This window comes from Hordeum vulgare, chromosome 5H (assembly GCF_904849725.1).
Source record: "Hordeum vulgare subsp. vulgare chromosome 5H, MorexV3_pseudomolecules_assembly, whole genome shotgun sequence".
Lineage (NCBI taxonomy): Eukaryota > Viridiplantae > Streptophyta > Magnoliopsida > Poales > Poaceae > Hordeum > Hordeum vulgare.
The window spans coordinates 38013123-38035591 of record NC_058522.1 but is presented as its reverse complement, the minus strand read 5'-3'; the positions used below and the strand labels follow the sequence as shown (position 1 = coordinate 38035591).

Genomic DNA, 22469 nt, shown 5'->3' with positions numbered 1-22469 from the left:
CTACTCGAGCGCGCTAACGTCGCCCCCGCTAAGCGCGCGGAACCCGAAATTTGAGATCCCGGAAAATCCACCGCTGTCAGTTGACCGGTCGTGTCAAAAGATGTCGCGAAAGCACTCGGTTCCCGACAGTCCGTTCCGCAGAACACATTCACTCGGATCATTGGCCAGGAGAGATAGAATGGATAGAGGCAAGCAACGCCCAAGCCGAACCTAGTCCAGTCGGATCTGAGCATCGAGCACTGCTTTGACGTTTCAACCCCAATCCATTCGGGGACTAATGATGGGGTCATAGTCCTAGGGTAGGGTCATAGGCCTGTCCTACAGGTCCTACCCAAGGACTACCCCACGCAAGGGACAGGACCTTAAGTATGCCCGACTGTATTAAGGTGTCCCCATCATCCAGTCGGTAACGGGCCCAGAATCATCCAGTCGGAGACTAAGACTCGGAGGACACCGGACCTACCGACTGGATACACTCGGTGCGTCGTAACCTCCCTGGAGGGAAACTGTCGTACGTTTCCGGGTGCATTAACTAGCATTTATAGCATACGTTACCTGTAACGCATGCATTCAATCGCCACTACTCCACCCTTGAATCAGAACCGTTGTGGAGGGCAGCGCACTCTATATAAGCCGCCCTCCCCCACTGGTAAAAGGGTTAGAAAAACATTGTACTCCATATTACACTCGGTAACAAGCTCCAAGAGCACTGAGACGTAGGGCTATTACCTCCACCGTAGAGGGGCCTGAACTCATACAACCTCGCCGTAGCTAGGACTCTGCCCATCTCATTCATACCCTACACATCTACTGTCAGGCTTATACCCACGACACCATGTCACCGCATATTTGCATGAAGCACCCCCAAATCTGATGCAATAGCGACCGCGGTCCCGCTCCCCTCGAACCCCTGTCTCTGTCTGTGGCGATTTGCGAGGCGACCGGCGGCGGTGGAGTTGCATCTCCGATGGGCCGACAGCTGAGGCGGTCCCGCCGACGCGGCGGCCGCGTGAATGGCGCCCGCAAGCAAGGGGCCCCTGCTACGGCAACCCGGCGATCCGCCGCCGCGCTACGTAAGAAACCTAACCCTGTCTCAACCCCATGTCAGATCGAATTAGATGTAGATTTTGACTAGATTCATGATACTTAGGCCCACTTGAGGAGCTGTTCACAGTAGAAATCAACTATGGTGGATTCTTTTGCGGATTAGGCTCGTCCAAATCTTATGTCGATGGCAAAGTTGCTCGTTTTGATGGATGTGAAGCAGACACTTGGTCGCCTTTGTGGTTTAGGGATTTTATGCAGCAACTAGGGTATTCTGAGTCAGCAAATTATAGTTTGTACTGGCTGCTGCCTGGAAAGAACCTAGGTACAGGCCTTCGCATTGTCGACAGTGACACTGACACTCTAAGCATGATCGCTGTGGTTCCCAAGTTTCAGTTTTTCCAGTTGTTTGTCGACCACAAAGATATGGCATATCACAATGTACTGGATGGAATTCAACTTACTGGCACACCAAATATTTCTTCAATGATGACCCCCAATTCTGCTACATGTAATGTAGAAAGTAGCAGTAGCAGGGTTCCACCAATGCAGCAGGAGCAGCAGCAACAAAATGTTGGGCATGAGCTTAGAAGAAGCCAGAGGAGACAAGCAGCAGAAGGAGAAGGTCACATTGGCTTAGATAGTGGCAGTGAAGACAGTGATTGTGACTCAGACTGGGTTGACTCTGACAATGAGATTGGAGCAGATGATGATGATCTATTCAATGAGTGGGTGGATGAAACATTTGATGACATGAAAAAGAAAAAATCCAAACTGGAGCAGGACAGTGACTATGATACAGATTTGGAGGAGCTTGAAGATTCTGACCTGGAACCTGCAGATTCAGGTGATGATGTTGTAGTAGTTGACAAGAAAGGAAAGAAGAAAGTAATGAAGAAAGTGAAGCTCAAAATGTGGAGGCCAGAGAACAGCAAACAAGTGGAATTCCACATTGGCATGGTGTTTCTGTCTGTTGTTGAGCTCAGAACTGCAATTCAAGAGTATATTATCAAGCAAAGGGTGCAGGTACACTACAAGAAGAATGATTTGCAGAGGGTCAGGGCCTGCTGTATGGGAGAGGGAAATTGTCCTTGGTACTTGTATGCTGCACCTGACAGCAGGACTAAGTCATGGATAGTGAAGAAATATGTGGGACAACACCAGTGTGTAAGGGAATGGCAGCTGAAGCAGTTCACAGCCAAGTATTTAGCTGCCAAATACTTGGAATCTTTCAGAGCAGATGACAAAATGTCACTCAAGAATTTTAAAAATGTTATGCAAGCAGATTTCAACATGGAGCCTAGTAGAAGCAAGCTTTCAAGGGCTAGAAGAATTGCACTGCAGAAGATACATGGAGATGAGTTGGAGTAGTATAATTTGCTCTGGGATTTTGCTGCTGAAATTAGAAGATCTAATCCTGGGAGCACTATGTTTGTTAGTGCAAAAGATGGAGTGTTTGAAAGCTGTTACATGTCATTAGATGCATGTAAGAGGGGGTTTTTGGCAGCATGCAGACCTATTATATGTATTGATGGGTGCCATATCAAGAACAAATTTGGTGGAGTGATGTCGACAGCTGTTGGTGTTGACCCAAACGATTGCATATTTCCTATAGCCATCGCAATTGTGGAAGTAGAAGATACCAACAGTTGGAAGTGGTTTCTAAGCACATTGAAACAAGATATAGGCATAGAAAGTACAAGGGCATGGACTCTGATGAGTGACAGGCAGAAGGTAAAACCCTGTATATTTGTTTACTTGCTGCCCTGTTTATTTAGACATAGAAAGTATATTTGTTTACTTGCTGCCCTGTTATCTGCAGGGATTGAAATATGTTGTAAATGCATTGTGGCTTGATGCACAGCACAGATTTTGTGTAAGACACCTGCATCAAAACTTTGCTAAGAACTGGAAAGGTGACATCTTCAAGAACAAATTGTGGCAAATTGCAAGAGCTACCCGTGAGGCAGATTGGCAGAAGTACATGGAGGAGATGAAGGTGCTGGATGAGCAAGCATGGCAGTATTTGGATGCAATTGACCCAAGATATTGGTGCAAATCTTTCTTTGATCCACTTTCAAAGTGTGACTTGTTACTGAACAATAGTTGTGAAGTGTTCAACAAGTATATTCTTGATGCTAGAGAAATGCCCATTGTTACTAGTCTTAGCAAGATCAAGGACCAGATAATGACTAGATTTTACACCAAGACTTTAGAACCAGAGGAGTGGAGTGGAAGCATCTGTCCAAAAATTAAGAAAAAGTTAAACAAAAATATTGACTGGGCCAACAATTACCAAGCACTACCTGCTGCTGCACACATTTTCAAGGTTCTGGGGCTGCATGGTGAGTATGAAGTGAACTTGCTGAAACTAGAGTGCACATGTAGGGCCTGGCAGCTATCTGGCATTCCTTGCAGACATGCATGTGCATGTTTAAGGCATGAAAGGATAAAGCCAGAAGAGGTGGTGAACTCATGTTACAACATTGCTGCATTCAAAGCTGCATATGCTCAAGTGATAATGCCCTGCAGTGATCCTAGAGTGTGGCAAAAAACCAATGGACCACCTGTGAGACCACCAAAATATGACAAGCAGGTTGGTAGGCCCAGGAAGAACAGGAGGAAGAATCCAGTTGAGGAGGAGGAGGGAACTAGGATGAGCAGACATGGAACCATTGGCCACTGCAGTTCATGCCATGAAACAGGTCACAACAAAAAAAAATGCCCATCACTAGGTAGAGGAGCAGTAGGCCATCCACAACAGCCAGCAGCAGAAGAAGAAGAACCACAACAACAAGCAGAAGAAGAAGAAGAACCAGAGCAACAAGCAGCAGCAGAAGAAGAACCACAACAACAAGCAGCAGAAGAAGAAGAACCAAAGCAACAAGAAGCAGCAGAAGAAGAAGAACCAGAGCAAGAAGCAGCAGCAGAAGGTCTTTCTCCACAGCCAGAGCCAATTCAGATACTGCTACCAGATGAGGAACCAGAAGAAGCTCTCCAGATGACACAAACCAGACAAAAACTACCAATCAAGAAAAAACTAGTGTCACAATCCAGGAGAAGTGCTTCCAGTGTTGTTGCATCCTCAACCACCCCTGATTTGTCCACAACTAGCATCATTGACATTCTGCAAGAGCAGGTGAGTACATATACCTAGTCCTGCAATTCTGCAACAACAACTGCAACACTGAGAGCTGAGTATTTAATGTCCCATTTTCCTTTTTTTTACAGGCTGCATCCACTCAGCAATCTCAGACTCAAATTCCTGGTCCTCTACCTGAGAGCCAGTTTATTGCAGGTTGTAGAGATGCTCTACCCCCTCCCAGGTCAACAACTACAACACTGGGCTTGAAAAGGAGGAAGAAAGTGCCCACCAAAAAGAAAGAGAACATAGTCCCTTAGCTGTAGATGATGAGTGATTACTGATGGTTATCTTTTGGCTACAAAACTAGTGAAACCTGATGGTTGGGATATATTTTGCATGGTGCATGGTCCATGGTGGTTTGTACTGAAACCTGATGTCAAAATGTGGTGACTGGTTTCACACAAACCATTATGAGTGCAACTATTAAGTTATGTGTAATCTGGATTTGCAAAGTATCAGATGAATGTGATGTCAATGCTTGTTCCTGCTAGTTCCTGAAAATACTTTTATTCATTGCAAGTTCCTGATACATAGTCTGCGACATCGACAACATTCTTGCAATCAACAACACAAAAGATTCATTGCTAGTTCCTGCTACATAATCTACTTAGCTACAGCCACATACAACATTATTGCAATCAACACAACCAAAGCAGTAATCACATGCCTACACAGCACAATCAATTGATCCATCTTATTCAGACATTGTTCCATTTTCGGAACCAATTGGTCCATCTTCAGTCCACTGCCTATTTCCTCCTCAATTGCTTCAAACCGAAAGTCGCCACCCGAATAATCAACAGATGCAGTGCCACCACCAGCGATGAATCCATTTGCGATTAGGAATGCAACATAGTTGTCCTCCCCATCTTCCCAGTAGTAGTGATTGCACGGATTCATCCCCTTCTTCAGAAAGAAAAGTTCAGAAAAAATCAGAAAAAACAATGGATTCAATCAGCATTCAAATCCAAATGAAAACCCAAATCTTGAAGTGAGAAACTTACGCCATGATTAGGGCACTTGTAGAACACACGTCCTGGATTAGCTACTGATCTGGAAACGCACCGAACCGTGCGGCGCATTTGACAGCACGGACACGGAACTAAAGGCAGTGCTGACCCGAGAGGTGCAGGCCTTCTGGGTCCTAAAGCTACTGGCAGCGATGCAACCGGCGACGAAGCCTTCGATCTATTGCCACCAGACGAGCTACGAGCGAGAGACATGGCGGCTGGAGAAGAGAGCTGAGGAAGAGCAAACCTAGGGACTGGGGAATAGAAAGACAGAGTCTTATAAGGGTTCAGATGCAAATATACACGACCCAGACGAGAAAAGGACCTCGCATGAATCACTTAACAAACATTTAGGACCCAGACGTGCATTTTCATATAATAGGGACCAACTTGACGCTTCTCGTAAACTTTGAGGACCGTCCGTGCATTTAACTCAGTGTAAAATATCTGGAGCAAACCTAAAAGTGAGTCCTAGGGATTCCCTCCTGCTCCTCCCTCTCTTCTGTGGCGGCGCACGAGGCCATCGGCACCCAACTCGCCCTGCTGCCGGCCTCCCGTCTCGCCCCAGCAAGAAGGTCGAGGTAACCCGGGATTTAACATCATTGAGAGGTTAAAAGATCAAGACTGGATGCATCATCTGCTTTAATCTCTTCTTGATCTACTTCAACCCTACATGCATGTATTTGTTGTCGATCCCTTTTGTTATTTTCTGTCATCCATTAATGGTAGTAATGTTTTTGATTATTGGACATGGCTCCAGTAGCACTGGATAGGTAATTTAGAAGTGGTGTCTGACCTACATGAGCAGTTTGTAGTTGGTGTATTCTATTAAAGTAGATGATTGTGTGTTTCGTGGACTACTAATAATCTCTTCTTCTTTTGCTCAGTTTGGACAAGGAGGAAGGATTGACACATTTTGCTGCTGCTGCTTGGAGGAGACAAACAAGGGGACAGGTGTGTGTTCATCCCGTCGTTTTCCCCTTTTTCTTTTCTTTTAGTAGATCTGTATCATGCTTTCGTTAGTAATTGTTAGCAATCTAAATCATGATTTGTTTATTGTGGTCTCTCACTGACTTTGATGAGACAATGCAGTGATCCGACTAGTTTCAACAAGCAATGGACCATGGACAAGCAGTGGAGCAGGGGCAAGCAATGCAGGTGGATCATGTAAGCACCCATAACACTTCTCTCTTCATACTTCTGTTTTGAAATGATCAATATGTGTTGCTCAATTTACATTTCTCAATGTCTACATGCAGTTTTAATACTTGTTTGTTTTATGTCAAGTTAATTCTTCCATATCCTAGTCACTTTGAACTTGCATCTATATGCGTGATCTAGATTCTTGTAACTTGCCAAGCAACTAGTAACTTTAGTCTTGTTTTTATTTCCATTCCCTCTAGTGAATCATTGGATCATTTCTTTATTTATTAATATCCAAACATAATTGTAACAATATAGCATTTTGGTGCAAGTGTAGGATGATCTGTCAGCCATCGTGGGGGGCTCTAAAGCAGCCCACGCAAACTTTGGCATGTACAATTACTGGGGTACTTCCATTGACTTGTATAAATTCTCCAATAGCCAAGAAGTTGGATGGAGACGTGGGCACATCTTCCATGGAAGCAATAGGGAAGATATTTCCTTTGAGGGAAAATTTATAGAAGATATCAAGCCTCGAGATGACATCAATACAAGGGAAGCTATGTTCTTAGTCAAAGTATCGAATCAGTTGGATAGTGTAGAGGATATGCTGATCAGAAGTTCAACGCTGAACCATATTGGAATTCTAAAACCGTACATTGCAGGCTTCAATACCCAGATCTCTAAAGTTGTCACTGGATTAGTGTGACCACTTCTTCTCTTGATGATTGGTTAAAGAACAAAAAACTATCAGACGATTCGAAATATATCCCAGTTGAAGTGCAGCAGTTGATCAGGTATGTTTTTTACAGCCCAAACATAGCCAAACTAACTCTATTTTCCCTGCCAAACCGAACTAAACTTAGAGCACACCCATGGGTTAAATTCATTTGCTGGAGTGGGTTGAAAATCATTTATACTGTAAGCAACACCTGGACAAACACTCTTACTGAACATCGTATAAGCAGCAACCATATATAGTATATATCTGAATTTATTTGCTGGAGTGGGTTGAGAATCATTTATACTGTAAGCAACATCTGAACAAGCATTCCTACTGAACATCGTATAAGCAGCAACCGTATATACTATATATCGGAACCAGCCAGGCTTGCATGTATTCGAGAGCACATACACATAGGTTCATAAACTACCAAATTCTACAGATCATGTAGCAATAAATCGCCTTCCTACTGTGTACCGTTCCTTACATGAACAATGTTCCCGGGCTCCTCAAATGCATCCATCGTCTCTGCAAAATCCTCCAACAAACTGAAAAAAACAAACTGCAAATTTAGAACATGACGATTGGAACGAAGCCAGCAGTTGATGATACGGCATTGTAAACCATACTCATAGTACTTTGCTTTTTTTACTGGTCTATTTAAGCACTGGGAGCTCACCTCAATTATAACGACATGCATCTCTTCTATGCTTTTAAGAAAAATCTTTTCCTGGTGTTGTTCTGCCAACATGCAACACCACCTTTTTGGGTTGAGCATTAAGTAGCTTGTTAGTATGCAACAAACTCAACCTCAGTACAGAGTAGTAGCAATTGTGTGGTGAATACACCACACTATTGTGTTGTTTGATCTGTATAAGGGGATTAGGGGAGTAAGTAGGTATTTTGTTATTGTAATCTTTGGTAACTACACCAAGCTTGTCCCTCGTAGTATGACAAAAAAATTGTTTACTCTTCCAAATTACTGGAATATAGCTAATTGCCACTAGTGATTTTACTGAATGATTGTGCCTTCTCTTTTACCTTCAACATCATTGACCAATGAATGCATGGAACAGTTCTGCCCCACCTAGCCTGCTGCTTGTCAGGACGGTATTGTTTTCCGGGATGTTGATGAATTCTAAGCATGGAAAAATGAATATGGCACACATCCTGATACAAATATGCATGGCTAGATAGCATGTATCATGTCACGTTGTCCAGAACGTCCACTCTCAGGGCTGGCAATGTAAATAAAATTGTAAAGCCATTACCCTGTTAAGCAGTCGTAGAGGAACAAAACATGTACATATAGAGCAGTATTCTATCAATTGCAGATTAATTGCTAGCCAAGTATTGAGCATCTGAAATATGTTCTAGTTTCAACATTCGTAATGAAAAAGGAGATTTTATTGGGATAGGCAAAATAGAATACCTGCAAACGAAAAACGCGACGCTCTCGAATATCCTTTTTTGCTACTTCAACAAATTTTTGCTCTACTGATGTGTCCCATTTATCTCCCCACTAGTTGAAAGCCGTCTGCCAGAGTTTGACAGAGAAGGAACACTCCCAAGTTTCCTATTATGAAAGAATATAAGATCCAATGTCACATTTTATGCTATTCACATGTTCAGGCAAAACCTGTCAAATGTTCATAATTACCGATACAATTTGGATAGGAAAAATGTTCTTGATTATGACTTGACGCGTGAGATGAGATCTTCAGGACATGCATGCACACACCATACTTGACCGACATGCAGGTACACAAAAATAAATGCAATAGTACTAGTGTAGCATGTCTAGATCAATGGCAATCAATCAGAATATGAGTATAGAATGAAGTGCAAATACTTGCATGACAAGATATGCCCATCATGTCTACTCAAGGAATCAAATGTTTTACACAAGGGCTGAAATACTTTCCCTTATAAATAAGTTGCAGTACAGTTTCCAGGCACAAAGTTAAACTAGCAAATCTCCTTAAGAGTGCTGCCATTATTCATGTGCGCAAACTTGCGAATCTCTTCAAAGAAACCATCCGTGCTAGATCTCTAAAAAGAGCGGAGAAGGGGCATCACGACACCTGGTAAATTAGTTCCCTCCCGCGTGCTGCAACACCTCCTTCCCTGCTGGCGCCCTCCGTCGCCGCCTCTTCTCCTTGCCAGACCCTCCTTCACTGCTGCCACCTGCCGCACCCTTGTGCTGCAGCTGCTTGCCAGCTCACGCTGCTGGACAGTGCCGTAGCCAGGATTTGCCCAAGACCCAGGCCAGCCGTGTATGTACATCAATTACTGTTGCTACAGTACATCAATGTTGCAACAGTTACAAAGGAATAAGTTGCTACGCCCCGGGCCATGGCCCTGGTAGCCCGGGGCCTGTCTACGCCCCTGCTCCTTGAGGCATCAGAGGCGGAGAAGAAACGGTGTTTGACGGTGCCAAGAGGGAGACATAGACCCACGAGCACGAGTGGTGCCGGCTGTTGCCTTCGAGGCGAGGGTTCTGCCGGCGCCAGGGCGAGGGCTCATCAGGATATCGTACTTTTTATTTGGCTCGGTTGCTTACTCGTTGGGAGTAAGAGCCGACTGACCCTTGCTTAGAACCGGTTCTGGACCCATAGTTGTGCTGAATCAAGCAACATCCATCATCTACACAGACCAGACCTCTTCTCCAATCAAATCCTTCTTTATTTTGACCTGGCCCAGGGTAACACTTCCTCTAGACAAGGAACTGAAAAAATTGCACACTAGGAATTACCTCCAGCAGGTCTTGTCCGATTTAGCACATCGCTGCTGCAATATCAAGCACACCTAAGCCTGCCTACAAGGCGGTGCCGCAGTGACCTGCGCCCGCCTATGAGGTGGCGTAGCAAGGAGCTGCTCCACTCGCTGAAAGATGTCTCTTTACTTGGAGGAGCGGCTGGTGGTGGAGGTGGCGCTGGGAAGAGTAAGGTAGTGGCTACTGGCTAGTGTTTTGAGGGCTGATCTGAGTAGAGAAGAAGACGGCTCTGATAACCAAGTAGAAAATGGGGAAAGTTAACTGTCTCCCCTGGACAGCAGCCCGTTTATTTATTCATACCTTTGCACTTGAGTCCCCATACAGCATACTATTACAATAGCACTAACATGTACACTACAAAATCACAGAATTCATGTGTCTTGCTGTTATGGTGAAGTTGCTGTGTCATAAGGTTGCCAATGACAGCCATCTGTCCGTGAATGCACATAGCCTTGCTTTTTTGGTCTGGAAGGCCAAATATCTTCCATTCGTGGTTTCTTCTCTTAACGTCAAGCTCTCCTGTTTATATTTTTGCTCATATCGTCTTGCTGAAATTACTTCCTTCATCGTTTGCATAAATAAGTTTGCTTACTTTATATTTTGCTCTAACTTCTTACTGAACTGTATTGTTGTTTTTTCTGCTAGTTACTAGGGCCAAGACTCATATGTGCATTATTCTCTTTTTTGCGGCTGAGAGCTTGGCTTTAGCATCATATTTGTGTGTGTGTGTGTGTGTGATATTTATGTGATGACTGCAGCATCTTTGTGTACCACACACAAGTTTAGTTGTAGCTGTTTGTGTGCTGTATATATGAATCCAGGTTGGTAGAGCTTACCAGATGTGTTTGTCATTTATACAGGACTGCCTACATGGCCATTGAGAAGATTTGGAGTGCAGGGTCTACATCGGATGAATTGGACAATTCTGTCAGCTATTATATGATTGGGGATAGAAAAAAATCGACCCATTGCGCACTCGTACGAGGCTGGAGGTAGAGGAGAACAATATGCCACTCCGGCGTGCGTTTGGCAGGATGATAATGAATGCGATTTACAGCAAATGGCGGATACAGAGTTGCTGGATTTTGTTGATCTTCTCGGGTATGAAGCAGCAGGGTATAATTCTAAACCATACTAAGAATATGTTTGTTCTATTGCCGACTTTAATATCTTTGTCTTACAAATTATAATTAATGATGGTCAATTAGAGTTGAAGATGTCTTGGGCCACCCTGTCCTCCTTTCGCCTCATAGGCGGCAGCTCATGTACTACCAGTTCGATACGGATAAACTACTTGCCAATGATCGACGTAATTGGCTGCAAGCAAATGCTTACCCTGCAGCTGGCTGGATACTATTTGCTTCAGGCTTTGATCCAATATTAAAGAAAATAATTGCCTATCAAGCAAAACAATTTATCAGCAAGAATCAATGGAAAAGGTATGGTGATGATTATTTGGTGCGGTGCCGTCGTAGCTTTGAACTACTCCCTCCGTTCCTAAATATAAGTCTTTTAAAAAAATTCATTAAGGGACTACATACGGATGTATATAGACATACTTTAGAGTGTAGATTCACTCATTTTGCTCCGTATGTAGTCCCTTAGTGAAATCTCTTAAAAGACTTATATTTAGGAACGGAGGGAGTAGATTTTTTCGGAGCTTTACATTTTTCAAGCGTGGTAACGGGGCATTACAGCCAGCATTTCAAGGCCGTTACACAGGTAGAAGTCTTTCCATGCAAACTATGGTCTTTTCATTGGTGTGATGACTAATGACCTAAAAACTGTGTGATAGGGCAACCCGAGACAGGAAATTAAATGCCGAGTCGATTATGTGCTCAAGAATGTGCTACCCCGTCTGCTCACAAGGCGCTACAACGCGATGTTCGTCCACTTAAATAATTAGCGGATGTGTTTGTGTGTTGATTTGTTTTGTCGAGCTATGTTTGGATCTCTCTCCTAGCTTTGTTCCGTTGGGTAGTACGTATTTCCTCCGTCCTAAAATAACTGTCTTAACTTTATACTAAACTTGAAACACTTATTTTGAAACTGAGGGCTACTTATCGAATTGTGTTTGTATCTCTCGTATCACTAGATTTGTTCAAACTACAATATGTTTCTTTCTATCTCTCCCCTTGTTGGGTACTCTACAAAATCTGACTTTAACTAAGCAAGTGCTGTGGCTCGGCCGTACATTATTATTTAGTATGAGTAGGGAGCCGCTGTACGTCATTCTTTCTATTTTGGCGACAAGTAATTTCGAATGGAGGAAGTACTCCCAGCGTACCCCAATATTTGTTGGAAAGAATTAGTCTAAATATTTGTTGAAAAGAATTATTCTAGTTTTCTTCAACAAGTATTTACAAATGGAGGAAGTATTATTTATTATTTTCTTTGTTTCTAAATATAAGTTTTTATAGAGGTTCATTCATTTTGTTCCGTATGTAGTTCTCTTATGAAATCTTTAAAAAGCAAAGTAAAAAAAAAACGCTAGGCGTTAGTTATGCAGTTGGCCACCTACTTGCGCTTTTTTAGCTTAGGCGTGATTAGGTGAAATGAGGCGTAATTAGACGTTAGTACTACTAGCAAAAGAGGCCGTGCGTTGCAACGGAAGAGAAAATAACACGCATTCTTAATTCAATAACAATGACTCAAGATATTAATATGCCCACGTCTTTTCGTTTCAAATGGCATCACATTTTATGTTACCGAGAGTGGCCTGAGTACTTACACAATGAAAACACGTTTGAATATGGTCAGTCCTAAGATGTTTCTCTATCTCTCTTTCTCTGTATGAGAAAAAATTAATACGTTCAGTATGCTTAGTTACAGAGGGAGTATACGCCAACTCGATGTATATTTAATGAACAAATCAAGAAATAAAATCCTAAAAGAATATTGAGTATATGTATTCAAAATAACTTAAATTTATGTCTTGTGAGCTTATATTGTTAATGAACATATAACAAGCAAATATTGATATGATCTTACTTGATGTTTCAAGTTGCGTGGTCTCTCTCCTTCTCAGTGATGCCCACAAATATTTGCATTATAATGAAAATAGCAAAGTATGTTTTATTAATTAATGATAGCATATGCGTAAGAGTTTTATTTTTGTCTTGGTGATATATTTTTTTGTATTTGTAATCTAAATAAAGTCTTAATTTGGCTGCAAAAATATTAGACAACTCCATAAAAAATAATCAATTTGTAAGTATATGCATGCCAAATGTTCAAGGTTGCGTATTAGCATCGTATTTTTTTAAAAAGTCATTAGCAAAACAGTTGAAAACAACATAAAAATTCAAAGCTAAGCCATTGGTTTGCATAAAGCTTGTATATGCAACATTCTACATTTTTTATACATTAGAAAAATAAAATTGCGGGTGACATGAGACACATGTTACATATACACGTTTAAATACATGTTTTACATTATTTAAATACACGATTAGCATTTTTGAAAATTTATACTTTTATGTCTACTTTGGTCCATGCGCACTGTATATTTTTGTATATGTTTTTAGTACGCATCGGAAACATTTTTCTACATTTAAAGTTTTTTAAATACATGATAATTTTTTTGAATATAAAAGAAAAATATATTATTATTATACTTATGCACTGTACATGTTTGTATATATGGAAACTTTTTTGTCTATAAATTTGAAACTTCTTTAATCGATTATTTACATTTTTGCAAAGTTTATCGAAATAAAGCTAAAAAAACATAGAGAAAGTGCAAGAAAGAAAAAAAATGCTGAAGGTTGGCCCAGTCGGACGGCGGTGGGAGAAAAATGGGTGACTATGGGATCGAACTGTGGTCTCGACAGAGGAATGATGAGCACCCAACCAGTTGGGCTGTCGATGTGATTGTGACAAAACAGGGGGATCGCCTTCTCTTGAATAAAACAGAAGAGCTGAATCGGAGTTCAAACTTACAGGTGGCATTGATGGGTAATTTTAACCAAGTTCAGGGGTAATTTTAATGACGTACGACCAGAAACCCTATTTGCTTTATTATTATTAGCAAAACGGTCCGTGCGTTGCCACGGAAGAAAAAAAACATAATTTCCAATGATGGTGACCATATTATGTTCACATATCATCGTTTGATTTTAAAATTTTGTGCACAAATGCAAGAAAATGTATCTTCTTTTAAATTATTCACAAGTTGAAGCAATCTTTACATTTTCAAAAAATATATATCATGGTTGTCAAAAATCTTGGTAACTCAAAGATTTATTCTGAATTTTAAGATATTTTTCTAAAACATACAATAATAATTCGATCCATCCAACAGTTAACTTTTCAAAATTCACACAGGTATATTGTCATAAAGACTTAGAAGCATTAATGTTTAACTACATACATTAGATCTTTCGTGAACAATTTTACAAATATGGGAACAATTTTAAAATCAAGAACATTTTTTACAATTTACAAACATTTACTAAAAATCTTAAATATTTTTTATATTTCGAACGGGTTTAAATATTTTCTTTTGAATTGGCGACCAATTCAAGAAAGAACGAACATAAATTTTGATGTTGGAGGATTTTATTGTAAATTCACAAACATTTTTTGAAACGCATGAAGTTTTTCAGAATAAACAAACATTTTTATAAATCAGTAATATATTTATTAAATTCATGGACATTGTTTTGGAATTTGCAAAAAAATATAAAAAACCGGCGTTATTTTTGAATCCACAAACCTTTTTATGTTTTCGTCAGCATTTTAATTCATAATTCCGATTTTTAATATGCCAAAGTTTTTTAATTCTAAATTATAAATAAAAAACGAACTATCAAAACAGGCATTAGCTATTTTTAAAATTTTAAGACATTTTTTAAATGCATTAACATATTTTGAATTAGAAAGCATTTTTTTAAATGTCTTTAATAATTTTTATACATGGAATTGTATTTGAAATCATGGACTTTTCTTATTGTATAATGTTTTTTCTAAAATTGCAAACATTTTATTGTATATGCGAGCATTTTTTACAAAACTCCGAGCAGTTTTTGAAGTCACAAACATTTTATTTTTTTAAATATGTTAATTTATAATTTTCAGTTTATTAAAAATTTAAAGATTATTTGAAGTTCTAAATTATTTATAATACGAAAATTAAAACGGAACTGAAAATAAATAAATAAATGGAACTAAAAGCAGGCGCCTGTGCATGGGCCGGCCCATACGGTGTGCTGGATATTCTCCCAGCATGCAGAGCGTAATATATGAGGTTTTTACATGGGCCGGCCCAGTCCAAGATTTTGTGCTTTGTGAAACGTTTTCTATTACTTACCGGTGGCATAGTGGGTAATTTATGCAAACTTTAAGGGTAATTTCCATGACGGACGACCAGAAACCGTATTTGCTTTATTATTAGGGAGAGATAGGATGAAGAAATAAGCTAGATGGCCGGCCTAGCCCATTAAACCATAGACCCATCTTCATATCCTCCTACTAAAGCTCTTATATGGTGTAGTCGATAGAAAATTTAGGTTTTCCTCCTCACCCCGCCTCTTCTCCTTGTCTTCTCTTCCTTGCTACTCTTCCTTGCTACACGAGGCTACTTCTCTCCCTCTTCCTCTGTCCCTCGTCGGAGAAGCCCGACCCCTCGTAGAAATCAGTTAATTTGTCGTCAGAGTAGCTGAATCCCTCGTCGGCTAGGATGAATCCTCACAAGGGAGGTAGAATCCTGATCGGGGGATTGATTTCTCGCCTGAGAAACATGATTCCTCATTCTCATGATTCCTCACCGGAGAGGCTCATTTCTCGCCGAAGGACCTCGTCGACCGCTTTTTTGAGCGCCGTGGGCCAAAGCAAGGCGCTAGGCCAACGCCCAGCGCTTAAGCACGCCTAAGCGAGCGCCTAATAACGTTTTTTTGAACAGTGTTAAAAAGATATATATATTTAGAAACGGAGGGAGTAATAGTAAGCGTGTATAGACTAGACATATCTCTCGAGGGCAAGAGGTATGCGTTCTGTATAGGTACTACTACTAGACGCATCTCTCCTCTAGAAAGATGAGGGCAAGAGGTATGCGTTCTGTATAGGTACTACTACAATGGCCTTGTTTCGATATTCTAACACAACTAAAGGTTAGAGTTAGTTCTTAACTTGTGACTAATCCTGAACTAACTCTAGCCAAATATGATGTTTCTATGACGGTGTTAGATTGACAATAAATGGACTTTCTCCCTCTTTACAGTCGGATTTGGTGTGGCTGGCTTTTGTGTGGCCGATGTCGGAGCTTGCGAGTTGAGCCGAGACCAACGTTGGTAGCTGGGCCGCTTGCCAACGGTTGCGAACCCCACACGTCGAAGCCCTCTCCGTCCATCGCAGGGTGGGTCGACCGGTGCGGCTCGGGGCAGATCGGGTGGACGACAGCGGCTTGGGCGGGTGGGTCGACCTATGCGGCTTGGGATAGATGAGGCGGACGAGGGCAGCTAGGGTGGCGGGGGCGGATGGGGGCGACTGGGGGCGACGGACGGGGATGAAAATCGGTTGGGCGACAGGTGCGGCGGCCGGCTGCGGGAGCCATGCGCACGTGGGCGACGGGATGGCGCCGGACGGGGGCGGCGAAATGGGCGAGCAAGGGCAGAGCGATGTGTGAATGAGGGGTCGACGGGAGTGGGATAGGATCTGGTGCTGTCGTGGGTATAAGTCTGACAGTAGATGTGTAGGGTACGAAAGGATGGTCAGAGCCTTAGTTACGGCAAGGTTGTATGAGTTCAGGCCCCTCTACGGTGGAGGTAAAAGCCCTACGTCTGAGTGCTCTTGGGAGTTGTTGTCGAGTGGAATATGGATTACAGTGAATTGCTAACCCCTGCACGAGTGGGGAAGGGCGGCTTATATAGAGTGTGTTGCCCTTCACAACGGTTCGGTGCAGAGGGGTGGAGTAGTGGCGAATAAATGCCTACGTTACAGGTAACGTATGTCTTAAATGCTAATAAAGGTACATGGAAACGTATGACCGTTGCCCTCCAGGGGGGTTACGATGTACAGAGTGGAATCCAGTCGGTAAGTTTGATACGCTCCGAATGCTCATCTCCGACTGGATGATGGAGGAATCGTCACCGACTGGATGATGGGAAGTCCTTAATTCAGTCCGAACTGACTAAGGGCCTTATCCTTTATGAAGGGTAGTCCTTGGGTAGGACCCATAGGGCAGGCCTATGACCCTACCCTAGGACTATAACCCCATCATTAGTCCCCTAATGGATTGGGGTTGGAACGACGAAGCGATGCTTGGAGTACGGATCCTACTGGTATGGATGCGACTTTGGCGTTGTCTGCCTCGATCCATTTTATCCTCTTGACCAGTGATCCGAGTGGATGTATCTGTGAAACGAACCGTCAGGGACCGAGTGCTTTAGTGGAATCTTTTGACGTGACCAGTCAACTGACAGCGGCGGATTTTCTAGGATCCTCAAATTTCGGTTGCCGCGCGCTCAGCGGGGATGACGACATCGCAATCGAGTAGTATCTGCCGCCTTGATTTCCGCGCCTTCATCTCCTCCACTAATATCGCAGCAACCGGTCGGGGGATAAGATTTCGGGGCCACCTGCTAGTGACCCAGTCGGAACCTTATTTAAACCTCTACAGCGAGGGTTTTTCGTTGCACTCGCCTGATAGCTCGCACTTGCCTCGCTTCTCTCGCGACCTCCTGCGCATCCCAAGCTCCTTCCTTCCCCTCCTCCCCCGCGGATCTACAGCCTCCACCATGACGAAGGGGCAGACGAGCAAGCTCGAGGCACGGAAGAAGAAGAAGGCGGCGGCTCCTGCTCAGCGGCGGCAGCGAGCACTGCCGGCGGGTTGGATCCAGGGGGATTTCCTCCCCTCCACGGTGACGAAGGAGGACATGCTGGAGCTGGTGGAGCAAGGCATGATCGAGCACAAGACGTGGAGGCTGCCAGCGGAGGGCGAGACGGAGCCGGCGCCCCAGGAGGGGGAGCGCGTCCTGCTGCTCAGTCACGTGTACCGAGGCTTCTCTCTGATTCCTCATCCCTTCTTCACAGGTATAATGAACCACTTCGGGGCGCAACTCCACCATTTTCCTCCCAACGCAATAGCTCATCTCTCTGCCTTCGTCGTGCTGTGCGAGTGTTTTATCGGCTGTCCTCCCCATTGGGGGCTCTTCAAGCACATCTTCTCTGCTAGATCTCAAACCATCAAAAGACTTAGCCAGTCAGACGACAAAACTCACCTCCTGCAGCTCTGCGGAGGCTTAGGCTTCCAAAAGAAAAGTAAAAGTAGCTATCCCGCTCTTCAGTTGTCTGAATCCGTTAGGAACTGGCAGTCGACTTGGTTCTACTGCCAGGACGTTGCGTGTCCGAATGCCGCAACTGGACTGCCACCTTTTAGCCTAGACCGATCGGCTCCGCCTAGGCAGCTTGCGCTCACGAAGATGGAGAAGATCCAGATCCAGCCTCTGGTCGATGCGCTGGTAGAGGTCGTCCGAAAAGGAGTCACTGGCATAGATTTGCTGGAGATTTTTCTGGGTCGACGTATCCAGCCTTTGCAAGCTCGACACCACGCCATGTGGCACTACGCGGGGCCTGAGGACTCCACTCGGACTAACCCTGAGTGCGTGACCGGGGAGCTTGTGACGTCGTGGGTCCGCAACATCACAGGCGCCTGCGACAACCCCAGAGGAGCCCGACGAGTGAAGCCCTTCCGCGCGGACAACCCTCCTCCGAATGAGGTGAGTATGACTTGTCGAGTGGACACAATTGTCTTAGATTTATCGCTTTTTCTTGTATCACTGTCTGACGTCTGATGTTGTCGACTGTATCTCGTGCAGGCGTGGACCAACTGGTTTTCTCCTGTCTCGAACGGGAATTCGGCTGAGGAAGAGGAAGGCAGCCAGGAGGGCAGCGTGGAGAGCGTCGAGTACGTCTCCGACAGTGGGGAGACGGAGGAGGAGTCCGAAGAAGAAGAGGGGGAAGATGAGGAACAAAATTTGCCACCCCCACCACAAGAGCCTTGAACTAAACGCCGCCACGAACCCGTGGCTCCGTCGGCTCCTCTAGCGGCCTCGAGTGCCCCGCCAGCTCCTCCTGTGGTTCCGAGTGCCTTGCGAGCTTCTCCCGTGGTTCCTAGTGCTCGGAGCACAAAGAGGACCAGGGACTCTGTTGCTGAGCCCGTGGGCCAGCCCTCTAAGGTGGCCAAACCGAGTGGATCCAAGCTTCGGAAGGCTTTGCCGCGGATGAGGATCGCCGTTCCCGTCGCCTCAGCGTAAGTGTATTGTTCTTCTATCCTCTTCCAGTATTTGATTGAACTCATGCTTATTGGTCGAGTGAATTTTACTCGACAGAGCTACCACCTCCGCCACTTCTCTGCCACGCTAGGGGGACGATCCCATGGATACGGACAACGTTGTCACATCCCAGCAAGGTATATCGTGGCGACTCCGAGAGCTTACATTATTGTTTCACGAATTCTGTCTTTGGTCTTGTCCTTTTTCCTGTGGTCTCACGTCGTTTGGTCGGGCTTCCTTCACAGGTGATCCATGTGGAGGAGGACGATCAGAAGAGGTCCGAGCAAGCTGCGGCGCCTGTCCTTGAGGCTGTTCCGTCTGTTACTACTCCCGCCATGGACGCGCCGCCAACCGAGACGATGCCGTCGACTGACACGGCGCTCATCGTTACTGAACCGACTGGAGCAGGACTTGGGATGCCCAAGAGTCTCTTGTGGTGCCAGGTCCGTCGACCGTCCAGTTCGACGCCCAGCACCTTCCGGAAGATCGGGTGGAAGCTGCCAAGGGGGCCATGGTGTAGGCGGAGTTGATGGCGGGTGATGCCAAGAGAGCGTACGACTCCATCGCGTCTGTGTACAAGCGAAGCTTGGAACTCCGGGACGATATCCGAGTAAGTGGGCTAGTAAGTATTTGCTTTCCTCTTGTAACCCAATGGGTGTTTAAGCAATATACTCTGATGCAGGATGATTATTTTGCAGTGGGTTCACTCTTAGTGAACCCAGTGGGTGTAGTCCCCGAGACTTCTGTCGAGTGCTTGCACCGGCAGTTGTCTTTATATACATTTTCTTTAAGTTGATCAGATCAAAACTAATCTGTTCGAATGTTACCGGTGGGGGCACTCCGAGTGCACCTACTGGATTAGTCCCCGAGAGTAATTTTATCCAGGTCGGGTAGTAGTAGCCTCATAGGCTTGTTTTTGTTATGTATCTCAATAGGGCGGACCTGTTTGAGCTTCATGCCAGTGGGGTCACTCTTAGTGAACCCACTGGGTGTAGTCCCCGAGACCGCTGTCGACTGCTTGCGTCGGCAGGGGTCTGAAGAACTTCGAGTTTTTATTGTTTTCCTTCTTGAATTTGTCTGATCGTCTCTTCGCGCTGACTTGCAGAAGACTTGCGAGATGGGATCGGAGTACAACACTGTGAAGGCTGAAAAGATTCAGCTTGCTGCGGAACTGGAGGCAACAATGCTTGCCTTGGCTGGTCTGAATGGTGCTCTGGCTGAACGAGAGAAGTCCTTGGAGGAGTCCCGTGAGGCAAACAAGGCATTGGTGGCCGAAATGGAGAAAATGGGGAAACAAAGAACCGAGCTGATGGGGCAGATGAAGGTGATGAACAGGCGGTGCATATCACAGGAGAAGTACGTCAGTGACTGGGCAAGGCAGATGATTGCGCTTCTCGGTGGGAAGTTCTGTTTTTTCGAGTGCTTGTTGACTGTGTAGTTCATTCTGCGCTTACTTGCTGCTCGTCTTGTCTTTGCAGATTTTTGTATGGACGCTGAGGCTGAAGCAGCTGACGTTGAACAGTCGATTATTCCGAACGTTCCACTCGGCGACGACGCCAATCGAGACATGCTCCGAGCGCACATTCGCCTGGGTAAAGTAGGACCTTTCATCGGTCGAATGAGAGAGGTCGTCGTCCGAATCGACAAGGAGCTGTGGCCCAAAGACGAGTCCCGGCAAGAGATGGAAGGGTTGATGACTCAGCTGGAGGACGTCCCGAACCGAGTGCAGGCGTGGAAGAAGTCTGTTGCTCGGTGTGGTGCAGACGTGGCGCTGTCGCTGGTCCGAGTGCACTGCAAGGAGGCTCGCGAAGAGAAGCTGAATGCGCTGCAGGTCGCAAACACCAAGAAGCTTCGATTCGAAGATTTCATGGAGACCTTCCTTGAGAGCGCCACTCGCATCGCAGACGGGATCGACCTCGACACTTTCGTGGAGCCTGCCAGTCCCAGTGCCAGTCCTGACGACGCTTGAGAAAACTTTTATCTCGGTATGCCGAGTGTTAGTTGTATGAAACTTTGGCCACTGCTGTTGACCTTCACATTCGTGGTTCGGTGTGGATAAGCTTGATCTACACCGAACCAACTATCTTTAGACGAACTTTGAATTTGAATCGAATCTTTTGCTCTTCCTTTGCCAAAGAGTTGTTGACACGATTTTGGCTCGTGGTTTTTGTTTGGCATTTCTTGGTGAAGCCAATGGCAAACATGCGGAGCATGTAATTGTCAGCTGTCTTGACATCTGCATGAGCCTCACTGAGGGTCTGCTGAGTCTCCGAGTGGATCTGTAGGATACACTCGAAGGCAATTGTGTACTTAGGCGATTCGTGGTCGCGGCTAAGTCTTCGAGTGCGACTGTAAGGTCGTACTCGGAGCGAGTTGTTACTCATGTAATTGTCAGTTGTCTTGACATCTACATGAGCCTCAATGAGGTTCTGGTACTCATGTAATTGTCAGTTGTCTTGACATCTACATGAGCCTCAATGAGGTTCGTGCTACTCATGTAATTGTCAGTTGTCTTGACATCTACATGAGTCTCAATGAGGTTCATGCTACTCATGTAATTGTCAGTTGTCTTGACATCTACATGAGCCTCAATGAGGGTCTGCTAAGCCTCCGAGTGGATCTGTAAGATACACTCGAAGGAAGCTTTCTACTTAGGCGATTCTTGGTCACAGACAAGTCCCCGAGCGCGACGTTTAGTGCACACTCGGAGAAAGTTAATACTTAGGCGATTCTGGATCGCGGCTAAGTCCTCGAGTGTGACGTTTAGTGCACACTCGGAGAAAGTTAATACTTAGGCGATTCTTGATCGCATCTAAGTCCCCGAGTGCGACGTTTAGCGCACACTCGGAGAAAGTTTGTACTTAGGCGATTCTTGATCGCAGCTAAGTCCCCGAGTGCGACGTTTAGTGCACACTCGGAGAAAGTTAATACTTAGGTGATTCTTGATCGCATCTAAGTCCCCGAGTGCGACGTTTAGCGCACACTCGGAGAAAGTTAATACTTAGGCGATTCTTGATCGCATCTAAGTCCCCGAGTGCGACGTTTAGCGAACACTCGGATAAAGTTTGTACTTAGGCGATTCTGTATCGCAGCTAAGTCCCCGAGTGCGACGTTTAGTGCACACTCGGAGAAAGTTATTACTTAGGCGATTCTGGATCGCAGCTAAGTCCCCGAGTGCGACGTTTAGTGCACACTCGGAGAAAGTTAGTACTTAGGCGATTCTGGATCGCAGCTAAGTCCCCGAGTGTGACGTTTAGTGCACACTCGGAGAAAGTTTATACTTAGGCGATTCTGGTTCGCACCTAAGTTTTTTTTTTGAGACCGAGTCTGCGAACGCGGCAGAATTTTGAATCTG

At 44.6% G+C, this 22469-nt stretch overlaps 2 protein-coding genes across 7 annotated transcripts in view; one reads left to right on the top strand and one right to left on the bottom strand.

Annotated features, from left to right (window-relative positions):
* The window catches only part of LOC123398665, a 33058-nt gene extending 21195 nt beyond the window's left edge, over positions 1-11863 (top strand). For 2 of the 6 annotated variants that reach the window (XR_006610227.1, XR_006610226.1), the window contains 5 exons: positions 6087-6153; positions 6292-6366; positions 6680-7139; positions 10703-10958; positions 11051-11321. Coding sequence is in view for 1 of the 6 variants with exons in the window: in XM_045093115.1 (XP_044949050.1) it covers positions 10903-10958; positions 11051-11325; positions 11488-11564; positions 11638-11748 (519 nt within the window). In the remaining 5 variants the exon portion in view is untranslated. Of the gene's footprint in view, positions 1-5651; positions 5781-6086; positions 6154-6291; positions 6367-6674; positions 7140-10702; positions 10959-11050; positions 11326-11487; positions 11565-11637 lie in introns of those variants that run through there. The other 4 variants (XR_006610230.1, XR_006610228.1, XM_045093115.1 and 1 more) reach the window with 4 other exon arrangements.
* On the bottom strand, positions 4745-5612 carry LOC123398663. Its single transcript, XM_045093114.1, has 2 exons — positions 5194-5612; positions 4745-5095 (listed from the first exon to the last, which is right to left on the bottom strand). Exons 1-2 carry the CDS (start codon positions 5410-5412, stop codon positions 4793-4795), a joined length of 522 nt encoding a protein of 173 aa, XP_044949049.1. The 5' UTR covers positions 5413-5612; the 3' UTR covers positions 4745-4792.
* Positions 11864-22469: the final 10606 nt, after the last annotated feature.